The sequence below is a fragment of the Pelophylax lessonae genome, assembly GCF_965119305.1.
Source record: "Pelophylax lessonae genome assembly, chromosome: 10".
NCBI classification, from domain to species: Eukaryota; Metazoa; Chordata; class Amphibia; order Anura; family Ranidae; genus Pelophylax; species Pelophylax lessonae.
The window spans coordinates 161975399-161988041 of NC_138777.1; the positions used below are offsets into that span (position 1 = coordinate 161975399).

Genomic DNA, 12643 nt, shown 5'->3' on the forward strand with positions numbered 1-12643 from the left:
ATCAAAAAATCGCACAGGTGATCAAATACCACCAAAAGAAAGCTCTGTGTGGAAAAAAAGGACGTCAAATTTGTTTAGGTACAGCATCGCACGACTGCGCAATTGTCCGTTAAAAGTCACGCAGTGCCGAATCGCAAAATAGGCCCTGGTCAGGAAGGGGGTAAAATCTTCCAGGGCTTAAGTGGTTAGTAGCGCACCTTCACATTTTTCATTTCTTATTTTTTTTTCTCCCAAGGTTCAGGTAATTTCAGGTGCTGCTTTTTCACTATAGGTCTAGCGCATCTATTCTTCACATACCATCCTGGTCATATGCTAGGTAATTGTAATTGCAAAAAACACATTTTGAACCTGCTTTTAATCACAAAATCGATCTAACAAATACTGGCACCCTATTATCAGTAATTTTAATCAGTTTTCGGTTTCTTTACAAAGCGGCAGAGGTTGCACAGGAAGTTGGTCAAATTGCTATACTCTTAAACCGTTCTGCCAGCATGTGAAACATAATGGAAGTGGACTGCCTCTTTTCCATGCCCTAGAAACCCCCGAATAAAGTCAGGAATTACTAGATTCACTGATAAAAGCGATTGAAGAAAAAAAGAAACAAACAGGAAAAGCCATGTCCGGACGTGACGTAAACGTTTGGCTGTCAGGACTGTCCAATCAGCGTTCTGCAGTGGGCGTGTATAGGAGGGATTGATGATGGTTTAACGGTTGCTGTGGCAACCGCAGCGCGGCCTAGTGAGAGAATAGCTTTTAGCAACGGGTGAACGTGTGATAGTACAGATGTCGGTAGTAGTCGGGGAGTGAATGTAGTTCGGCATTCTGGGAGGATATAACGGCGACATGAGCACCCGTCTCCTACTTCATAGCTCCCTATAGATGTCCGGTTAGCTGAGCTGGCCATGTCCTCATCCGACAACAGCCGAGAGGGGTGAGGATGCAGCTTGTGTATCATTCTGTGTATTGAGGGGTGATTTCTATAGCTGGAGTGTGATTATGGCGGGCTCGGAGTGTCTGTATACGTTGTTAGTGGATTGTGTTCTGAAATAGAATATAGTAAACAGTCAGGCCAAGGATTATGTCTCTTCACACATCCGAGGCTCCCTAAGCTCTCTTATCCTTTGCCATTTTAGCCTGTGTATAGATCTGCAGTTGCCATGGTGATGCACATGTGATCTGCTATAACATCAGACACTTGAGAGCCCATTCACACCATGTGCTTTTTTTCCTCATGGAAAATGCAAATAACTGCAATGACATAAGAAAAAAAAAAGAGTTCTCTGTGTGGCACGTTCGTACTAGAACGCCGCGTTTAACCACTTGCACACAGGGCTCTTACACCCCCTTCCTGCCCAGCCCAATTCTCAGCTCTTTTACTCTTTGAATGGCAATTGTGCGGTCGCAACACTGTACCCAAACTACAATTTTATATTATTTTTCACACAGATAGGGCTCTTTCACACGGTCCGCCTCCGTAGGCGGATCCGTGCTGCTCAGCACGTATGGATTCCGCCGATCCCCGCTGAGCCGGCAGATGACAGCTCTGTCTCTGCTTGCAGTGCGGAGAGGGAGGTGTCACAGCCCTCGCTGCTCTCTATGGGGGTCGGATGAGAGCGGACCGACCGCCTGTCCACTCTCATCCGATCCGATCCCTGAACGGATGGAAAAATAGGGTTTCCATCCGTCCAGATTTCACGGACAGGATCGGATGCGGGTGTCAGCGGAGATGTCTCCGCTGACATCCGCTGCCCCATAGAGCTGCATGGAGGATCCGATCAGATCCGCCTAAAAAACTGACAGGCGGATCTGATCGGATCGCCCGTGTAAAAGAGCCCATAGAGCTTTCTTTTGGTGGTATTTACGTATCAGTTTTTTTTTGCTAAATAAACTAAAAAAGACCGAAAATTTTGAAAAAATAAAAAACTTTTTCATAGTTTTGTTATAAAACTTTGCAAACAGGTCATTTTTCTCTTTCACTGATGTGTGCTGATGAGGCGGCACTGATGGGCGAGACTGATGAGGCACTGGTGGGCACAGATTTGCAGCACTGGTGGGCATAGATTGACAGCACTGATAATCAGTGCCCTGAATATCAGTGTATATATCCCTTTTACAGATGCCGGTTATCAGCTCTCTTCTCCGATCCTCATGCTGACAGCATGAGGAAAGGAGTGCCGATAATTGGTGGTCTATCAGATTACTGCTACCCGTCACATAATGCAACGGAAGTGACATTCAGTCAGCTGTGCATGCCTTTCACCGCTACCAGGTTTGCTAATCTGAAAAGAACACCTGCAGTCAGAAGGCGGCAGCGAATATCTTACTACACCCAGCTACGTCTTGAATTTCAGAGTAATTTTAGCAATAAAGTGAGCGTATATATAAATATAATATATTGACACCTGTGATCAGCGGCGACCGGTCTATTGAGGGCGCAGGGGCGCCGCCCCCCCCCCATCCATGCGTCCCGGCCCCTAATCTGCATGCAGGGCGCCGGACGCATGGATCTCAATGTTTTTTTTTTTATTTCAATCACCTTATTAGAGCCAGAGGCTCTAATAGGGTGATGCAAAGGGTGGTCCCGGGGCGCAGAGCAGTGCGCCCAGAGCCCACCCATTGTGTGACAATAGCGAATGAAAATTTGCTATTGTCACACTGATCCTCCTCCTGGCCAATCAGATTGGCGGCATGGCAAACCCCATGCCATTGGCCGAGGAGGAGGCGGGAGCGGGAGGAGGACTCGAGAAGACCGCCGCCGGAGTGAGAAGAAGCCGTCGCCGAGTGAAAAGAAGCCGCCCGCTGGGACAGAAGACAGAAGCCGTCGCCGAGTGAGGAGAAGCCGCAATCCGGGACAGAAGCCGTCGCCTCCGGGCTGCTCCAGGGCTCCAGGTAAGTGCAATGGTCAGGGGGGGGACCACACTGCATTGAAGGGGGCACGCACGCTAGTCGCTGCATTGATGGTGGCATGCTGTGGTAACTCTGCATTGATGGTGGCATGCTGTAGTAGCTCTGCATTGATGGTGACATGCTGTACGGTAGTAACTCTGCATTGATGGTGACATTCTGTAGTAACTCTGCATTGATGGTGACATGCTGTAGTAACTCTGCATTGATGGTGGCATGCTGTGGTAACTCTGCATTGATGGGGGCACGCTGTAGTAACTCTGCATTGATGGTGGCATGCTGTGGTAACTCTGCATTGATGGGGGCACGCAGTGGTAACTCTGCATTGATGGGGGCATGCTGTGGTAACTCTGCATTGATGGTGGCATGCTGTGGTAACTCTGCATTGATGATGGCATGCTGTGGTAACTCTGCATTGATGGTGGCATGCTGTAGTAACTCTGCATTGATGGTGGCATGCTGTAGTAACTCTGCATTGATGGTGACATGCTGTACGGTAGTAACTCTGCATTGATGGTGACATGCTGTAGTAACTCTGCATTGATGGTGGCATGCTGTAGTAACTCTGCATTGATGGTGGCATGCTGTGGTAACTCTGCATTGATGGTGACATGCTGTACGGTAGTAACTCCGCATTGATGGTGACATGCTGTAGTAACTCTGCATTGATGGTGGCATGCTGTAGTAACTCTGCATTGATGGTGGCATGCTGTGGTAACTCTGTATTGATGGGGGCACGCTGTAGTAACTCTGCATTGATGGTGGCATGCTGTGGTAACTCTGCATTGAAAGGGGGCACACTATACTTTGATTACTGAAGGCCCCTTTCACACTTTTTTGACCTCCAAGTCATGCAATTTTTTGCCGCAAAGCAATGCCTATTCGATTTTTTTTCTGTTCGCTCCCCCCCCCCCCCCAAAAATGTTTAAACACCAGCCACCACTGCCTGTGATGCTGTTTTTATGTTAGATTTTGAAAGAAGTAGTAGGAAGGTGGCGAAGGCCATGTTGGTACACTCCGCACTGCTCAGCGCTAAACCTTTAGGCTACGTTCACATGTTAGCTTAGCGGATCGCGGCAGATTCACTGCGATTCTGCCCTCGATCTGGAAATCAATGCAAATCGCGGGACGCCTGTGCGTTGCCGTTGATTTGCAATGGCACCCCAAATGCTGTGCGATGTTGCCGCAATTTCTGCTTGCCGAATCGCGGTAATATCGCGCAAACAAAATCGCGGTTCGCATGACCCACAAAAGGTACAAGAGCTTCTTTGGGGCGTCATGCGACCCGCGATTTTGTTTGCACGATGTTACCGCGATTCGGCAGGCAGAAATCGCGGCAACATCGCACAGCGTTTGGGGTGCCATTGCAAATCAATGGCAACGTACAGGCGTCCCGTGATTTGCATTGATTTCCGGATCGCGGGCAGAATCGTGGTCATTCTGCCGCGGTCCGCTACGCTAACATGTGAAGGTAGCCTCAGGCTTTCAAAATTAAACATCCAAACCGCATCACAGATGTCGTATACTATATTTAATTATTGCTAAAATTACTCTGAATTTCGAAACGTAGCTGGGTGTAGTAAGATGTCCCTGGCTGCCTACTTACTGCAGGTGCTCTGTCAGATTGGCAAACCTGGTAGCGGTGAAACGCATTCGCAGCTGATGGAACGTCATTTGTGTTACATTATCTTACGGGTAGCAGTACTCTGATAGACCACTGGCATCTGTTTACCTCCGTGATCAGCTGTGATTGAACACAGCAGATCACGTGGTAAAGAGCTGCTGATTGGCTCTTTACCTAAATCTGTGATCAGCAGTGTTTGGAGGACACTGCGATCACAGAGCGCACCACCTGCGCCCAGTGGGCGCAATCAAGGGACACTGTCATATGCTGGCGTTCCTGAACTAGAGAACTGCGCTGTAGCCATCATTCGGCTATAGTGCGATTGACAAGTGGTTAATAACTTTCCAGAGCTGTGTGATATTATGCAAAGTGTTTGCAAAAAAGCACACATCTCTGCATATCACTGCACCGCACCATGCTAGACAATAGAAAGGGCCTAGAAGAAAGGACAAGCAAAGCCTCTTCTGCTAAAAATAAAACTTTTTTTTTTTTTGGCTACTAAATCTCTGCTTTCAAGTGGCAGTCAACCCCTGTATGTGAAGTTGTACCTACAGGTAAGCTTACAATCAGGCTTACTTGTAGCTACAATGAATATCTCCTAAATGAGCACCAGTCAATGACGTCACCCTCACATGTGCAGTGACGCTCTTCATTCAACGCACACAAGTGTGCCATAGAATACAGAGCGTCCTGCTACTCTTGCGATGGAGTGATGTTATCGTGGTCTGCTTATTCAAATGGCCAGAGCCTGTGAACCCCAAAAAAACAGGTGAAGACGGAAGCCCCCCAGCAGCAGTGACCGCTCTGGAGGGCTTAGTTTGCAGGGTACATTTGTCATAATGTCCTAATATGCAGTGCATACTAGCACATTATGACATAAACCTGCAGGGGCCCCGTTTTTTTTTTTTTTTTTTTTTTTTTCTAGCCAGTTTACTATCACTTTTAAGCCCAAAATCCAGGCAAAAATGAAAAATTTCCTCTCTCTCTCCCACCCCCCTTTAGCCGTCATGTATGGTTATTTTTCTGTCTTACTGGGGAACAAATATACTCGCGGAAGTAAACTCTCTTATCATTTTCAGCCAAGGAGGCTGCCATCTTGTCCTCTGGTTTGGTCTTCAGCTGCCACCATGCTGCACATGTGATCAGTTCGGACACCAGCCACTGGATGGTTTGACAGTTTGGTTGAGATCCCTGCCAATGTGACAGTTACATTCCTGGCACTGTGTTTCAAAACTGTTAAATTGATGGGTTTACTTCCTTTTTAAAGCGGAGTTCCACCCAAAAGTGGAACTTCCGCTTTAGGTGGTTCTAACCCCCGACATGCCACATTTGGCATGTCCTTTTTTTTGGGGGGGGGGGGGAGCGGGTACCTAGTTTTGACAGGTACCCGCTCCCACTTCCACTCGGATCGCCGCGGCGCCCTGAGCGGAAGTTCTCCTCTCCCCCTCCCTCCCTGCAATCTTCTGGGACATGTCAGAGGTCCCAGAAGATTGCCGGCCAATCACAATGCATAGCGTAACTCGCGCATGCACAGTGCGTACCCGGCTGTGAAGCCGCAAACTGTCACAGCCAGGTGCCCACACCAGTGATGCCGGCGCCGCAGAGCAGAGAGGGAGAAGAGCGAGGCTTCGGGCGGCCGCATCGTTGGACAGGTGAGTGTGTGAGGCTGGAACTCCGCTTTAAGTCTGCCATTCAGGTCCCTCGCTAGTGCTATTTCCTTGCTGCAGGAACCGCCAATTCAGATGTGAAGGGTGTCCCTGTAATTCCAGGTCCCCTCGCAGTGACATCTATGCTGCCTCCAGCAATTTTATGGGCAATGCAGTTGCTTTTGTGTATATAGTCTATGCTGTGCACTAGTTGATTCCTTTCTGGTATGCCTATGTAATTCCTCCCACTTGCATGATGTAATTTCCTTTTGCTCTTTTGTGAGCTCATGTAATCTTCCTACAAGGCACACATGGAGGCTTAGAAAAGCAGATATTTATTAAATGTCTTAAACACTTAATTATCACATCTACCGCATCATATTGTTGCCTCGACTTTCTGCATGCAATAAATCCAGGCTTGACAAATTTGCTTTGAATCTAGGAGCCAGTTAAAAAATGTTAGGAGCTATTTTTTTTAACTAACAAATCTTATGGGTGGGACATGTAACATGTTCCCGAAGGTGAACTTCTCCTTTAACCCTTTCACTGCCAGAGCCGTTTTTGTGCACTTTTTAAAAAAAGCATTTAAGGCCTGAAGATTACATAGAACTCCCAAACATTAATATTTTCTAAAAGCAGACACCCTAGAGAATAAAATAGTGTAGTTCCATTTTTTTTATGTCACACGTTATTACCACGGGAAACATAACCTTTTAGTAAAAAAAACACATTAAAAGATAATTTTAGGAGGCACAAAAATGCAATTACCCAATGTTTTCTAAAATCTAAAAGCAGAGGTTGCACTGCGTAAATAGATACCCAGGTCATCAGTTTAGCATTACGAAGGAGGTCCAGGGCTAGAATTATTGCTCTTGATCCACCGTGCGTGGGGATATGTAACATGTGTATCGCAATCTACGTTTTCAGGCCACAAGCATTTACATTTGTACATGCGTATATGTGGGGGTGGGGGGGGCCTACATTTTTTTTGGAGGGGGGGGATTTTATGTATTTGGGTGTAACTTTAATTTCTTTACTTAACTTTTTTTTTTTTCCATCACAGTAGACAAAAAGTCCCCCTCTGTCTCCTACTTCTGGGTCAACTAGAAGGGAAGGAGAGCAGAGGTGTGTCTGCTCTCCTCCCTCCCCTTTACCCAGTAGCACCTGCTATGCTGGTGCCGGGCCTGCAGATGGGCAAGCGGAGCCCGGGATACATAGCAGGGTGTGGGGAGAATTCAGGCGGCACCCCAGGTAACAGGACAGAACTTCTTGTCGCCGTGGCAACCTGCTGGTGCCTGGGGTTTGTCAAGCCCTGCAATAAAGATATTTGTGGATGCCAAGCGTTTAGGTTCAGCTATCTGATAAAGAATGTGTGCAGTTATTGTCTCTGCTATATGCAGGCTAGCAAAAAGGTCTCAGGAAAGAATAAATCACTATTACAACAACTGGAGTCAGAATTATAATTCTAAAAGCCTTCTGTATGTGGATATGCCTTTTCTGAAATCAAGCTTACTGCCATCTATCATTTTGTGAAAGCACCTGGTCACATAAGCTTTCTGCATTTAATTTGAGTGTTTAGAAACGGTTTCTCCACATTGGACTGTGGTACCCCATCTGTCTAAATCACTGTTCTTATTATTACCGATTTAAAGTAAAAAGTACAAAATGTCTAGGGAAAGCTCTGCACACTCTTCTATTGCTAAATCAAAGAAAGTGCTTTGTGCTAAGTTCTGACCATACAGCTGTACAGGGAGCAGGTTCCACAGATATTGCAGAGTAGAATTTGTAACCCAGAAACTCTATAAAGCCAACACCAAAGCTTAGAGAAAACTAAGAAACTACTAGAGATGAGTTCCCCAGTAATGCTTCACACCTATGGGACAAAACTGTACACTGCATGTCAGTTGTTTTACATTCTAACAATGAAGCAGCCGAACTACTGGTATAAATATAGATATACCTACCACCCATCAACATTATCAGGGGCTGTCTGCAAAATATACAGGCTTCTTAGGGTGCACTAATATAGAAGACATCATAGCAGGGCCAAGACTTAAGCCTTAAACTAACAAAGAAATCTCTAATGCCCCGTACACACGCATCGAGTCGGCCAACGTCCGATCGGCTGTTTTTCGGCTTGTTAGTATTATGCGTCCGACAACTGACTCCGACTTTTCGGCCCAAAAAAATCTGGTGTGCAGGCTACAAAATTTTTGTTGGCCGTCAACACAACGGCCGATTTTCAGTCAGTCAGTACAGATTTCGGCAGACAAAAATCTGATGAGCAAGACTGGGCATGCTCAGAGAAGAAAAAACACATGGAAAGTAAACCAGCACATGACATCACTTCAGAAGTAGATTTTTGTTGGCTGAGAAAATTTGTATGCAGTCTAGGCACATTCCAACCAACAAAACACCACTCTGGACAAAAGTCGGACGATCGTTGCGTGTGTACGAGGCATTAGTGCAAGGTGCTAAGGAAAAGGCTGAACTCTGCATTGTTCATCTGCAGGAAGCCAGCCCTCATAGATCCATTTCAACTAAGCTCACAGCACCATCTTCTAGATCCTCTCATTCCACAAGATCAACAATAAGTGACAAGCATTTAGAGGCTTGTAGAAATGCAGAAGCAACTCAAGCGCAAAACTCCTTTGCTAGAAAAGAAGCAGAAATTAAAGCTCAGGTGAAAGCAAAGGAAGCAGAGATGCAAGTTCTAATAAAGATAAATGGCAAAGGAAGAAGCAGCTGCCCTGGCAAAGTTGAAAGTCCTTGTACAAGCAGTGGGAGAAAGTAACAATTCATATTATTTTATCCTAGGAGAACTGGAAGATTCAGCTGAATGCTCCAGTGAATACATCCTAAAGCACAATATTTGCAACGATACCAAACTGTCTCTTGTACCTTTTTTACTAGCGACTCTGTTCTGACTCTCCAAACTGAGACCACCAAGGCCTGTACCACCTTAAAGGGCAAGTTCTCCTTTACAGAAAATCTGTAAGGTGAACTTACATTGGACCTCAACCCTCTGGTCCTGCTATACCGGAGCCTGGCGATCCCACACTGTGAGACACTGGGCCGTCACTTTACTGGTCCAGGGATTTCAAATCCCCGCTGCTTTCTCTCCTCTTCTCCAGCACTGACAGGACAAGCTAGGCGGGTTCTGATTGGTCAGCGATGTCCATTAGAATGCCTCCTATTCGTATACGTATAGTGGAATAAGCGGGGGGAATTTACAATTCCTGGACCGGTGAAGCGGCGACCTGATGTCTCACAGCGGGGGATTGTGGGACTCTGGTATAGCGGGACCAGGGGGGGTGGGGAGGAGGTCCAGTGTAAGTTCACCCTACAGATTTTCTGTAAAGGTGAACTTACCTTTTTAATCTGCCACACATTTGTATCTTCACAACAAAAGACATGATCTCCTACCCCTAACCCAAGGGGTTTCACAAGTTACTTGAACACCAAAGATTGAATTATACGAGATCTCTGACTTCACCAAATATGATACATTGTGAAATCACTAACCCCTTCACGCCAAATTTAAGCAAATAGGGGGCCTCACTTGACTGGGCTTTTTTTCCAAGCAACCGCATGTTTGAGTACCTCCCTTTGTGCTGGGAGCGTGCCACATGGCGCGCTCCCAGCACCAGGACTAGGGTCTCACCGTGAGCCCTGGGCTCCGTGCTAACATTCGGGACACAGCGTCCAAACTCTGTGAAGCCCGTCCCCGTGTTTTCTTTCTCTGTAAACGGAGAAGAGAAATGCATCGTATCTCTCTCCTTGGAAAAAAAAAAAATGTGTGTTAATAAAAAAAAAAAACCTAGACCAAGGTTTGATCTAGGTCAGTGCCAGGGTTAGTGTTTGGGTTAACGGTCAGGGTCAGTTTTTGTTTGAGACAGGATTTATTTATTTATTTTTTCTTAAATTAGTGTCAGTGTGTTTTATGTAGGATTAAAAAAAGCAAAATGCGCACTATTGTTTCTGGGTTATACTACGGATACATACATCAATAAATATATACACAAATGTGGTATCGCTGCGATCATCAGGAGCAGGAGAATTTAATTCCCAGAGATGTTCAATTGCATTTAGGTCAGGTAAGCATGGGGGCCATTCAATGTTATCAATTCCTTCATCCTCCAGGAACGGACTACATACTCTCGCCACATGAGGCCGAGCATTGTCGTGAACCAGGAGGAACCCAGGACCCACTGAACCCACATAGGGTCTGACAATGGGTCCAAGGATTTATTCCCAATACCTAATGGCAGTGTGCCTTTGTCTAGCCTGTAGAGGTCTGTGCATCCCTCCATGGATATGCCTCCCTAGACCATCACTGATCCACCACCAAACCGGTCATGCTGAACAATGTTACAGACAGCATGACGTTCTCCATGGTCTCTCCAGACGCTTTCACATCTGTCACGTACTCAGGGTGAACCTGCTCTCCTCTGTGAAAAGCACAGGGCGCCAGTGGCAGGCCTGCCAATTCTGGTGTTCAATGGCAAATGCCAATCGAGCTCCACGGTGCCGGGCAGTAAGCACAGAGCCCACTAGAGGATGTCAGGCCACCCTATACTTAAGTCTGTTTCTGATTGTGTGGTCATAGACATTCACACCAGTGGCCTGCTAGAGGTCATTTTGTAGGGGTCTGGCAGTGCTCCTCCTGTTCTTTCCACAAAGGAGCAGATAATGGTCCTGCTGATGGGTTAAAGCGGAGTTCCGGCCTCAAATACCTTTTTTAACTAAAAATGCCCCTATAATACTAATCCATCGCCCTTTACAGAACCGCTATTCTCATACTTACAAGGTGTACAGTATTGGATTTTAGTCAAAATCTTACTTTTAAAAACGCTGTCTGAGCGTGGCCATCTTGGATGTGGGCATCTGAAGCCACAGTGTAATCTGCTGTGTCCTTCTTCCTGATTCCAGGGAGTGTTCTGGGAGTTCTTCCTGATTCCAGCCTCCTGGGAGTGATGACCAACAGCTCCCAGGATGCAATGCAAAGGCGGAAGTGATGTCGGTGGCTGCAGCCACAGAGGGGGGAGAAGGAGGAAGTGCAATCAAAAATGCCCTGAAAATAAGGTAAGGGACCCCCCGAAAAAAAAAATGTAAAATGCCCAATTGTTGATCAGCACAGCGAGCACTCCAGGAATCACTAAAGTTGCAAAATAGGCCGGAACTCCACTTTAAAGACCTTCTACTGCCCTATCAGAAGGTGGGGGGGACTCTGCAGGAAAGAATTTCACTTGATTCACCTATCAACACAGACTGTGCTGACAGGGGAATTCCTCCTGCCGTGACATTGTATTTTCCCAGTGGGGGAAGCCATGCCTGCAGGGAGAAGACAATGATTATTGAATCTGGCAGGTTGGTTGTACCCAAGTTGATGGATCGATCAATCAACGTGGTACATTCAGCCTGCCCATGCACTGTTCGAATCTTGGCTGGTTCAGCAAGAACCGTTTTCGAACCGTCTATGGCCGGCCTTAGATGGAGTTCACATACTGTACCACGTTGCATGATGCTAAACTCCAGTTTCCCTTGCAACAAATCAGAGAAAGTAGATTCACATTTTCTCTGGTGCGTCCACTGAGCCTATAGCAGATATTGCTTATCTTTTGTAATCAAACCCATGCTGGGTTAACTTTTGGCAAATACAATTATATACAATTCCTAGGCTTGAACTTTGTGGGACTGTGCTAGCTGTGGAAATAGATGCGATGTTCAGATAGAGGACATCAACTTCTACACAGGAATGTTCTGGGCTACATATACAATTGGGAAAATCTCTTCTATGTCTGTCAGCAGTTGAGTAGAAAGAACCAGAAAATGTTCCAAGCCTGGACATTTGCATTATATTCCATCTGAAATTATTCCTGCTGATCCCTGCCACCAGGGCATTTTCTGCAAATGATTTTACAAATTCATCCTGGTTAACGGGTCCAGAATTCTTGCTGAATCATTCAGAAGAAACAACTACTGATGTCTGTAATATTCTAGAACCTGATAAAGACCCAGAAGTTAGTCCAGAAGTCAAAACACTTGCTACCATATCTGACCGGAGGCTCAACTTGGGTTGCCAACGCTTTAAACATTTCTCAAAATAGACAAATCTTGTACGCACCATTGCAAGGTTAGACCATATTGCATGCAATGCTGTATCTTGGCCTAGGCCAACAAGGCCCAGGCCTAGGGCGGCACTTTGCAGGGGGGCAGCAAAAAACTGCACCCTGCACAAAAAAAAAAAAACAGCCTTCTCCCAGCTCCCACACGAAAAGGGTCCCCGCCGACTTGCGCTACACTTTTAGTATAGTGCCAGTCTTATGGGGCGAACTTGGCCCGAGGGCAGGGTGCAGGAGGCAAATCAGTCTGGCACCCCCATAAAGTGGTCACACTGCTACCTCCTGATATGATAATACTGGCCGGTGAGGACATTTGGACAGACCGCAAGCCCAGTGGTGTATTT

General features: G+C 46.4%; 1 protein-coding gene across 1 annotated transcript in view; it reads left to right on the forward strand.

Moving 5' to 3' along the window:
• Window positions 1-902: 902 nt before the first annotated feature.
• Window positions 903-12643, forward strand: part of BBS1 (Bardet-Biedl syndrome 1) — a gene marked incomplete at its 5' end in the record, with an annotated part of 131093 nt that continues 119352 nt past the window's right edge. Inside the window, one exon of the mRNA XM_082270495.1 lies at window positions 903-931. Within this exon, the coding sequence (XP_082126621.1) occupies window positions 903-931 (29 nt within the window). The remainder of the gene's footprint in view (window positions 932-12643) is intronic.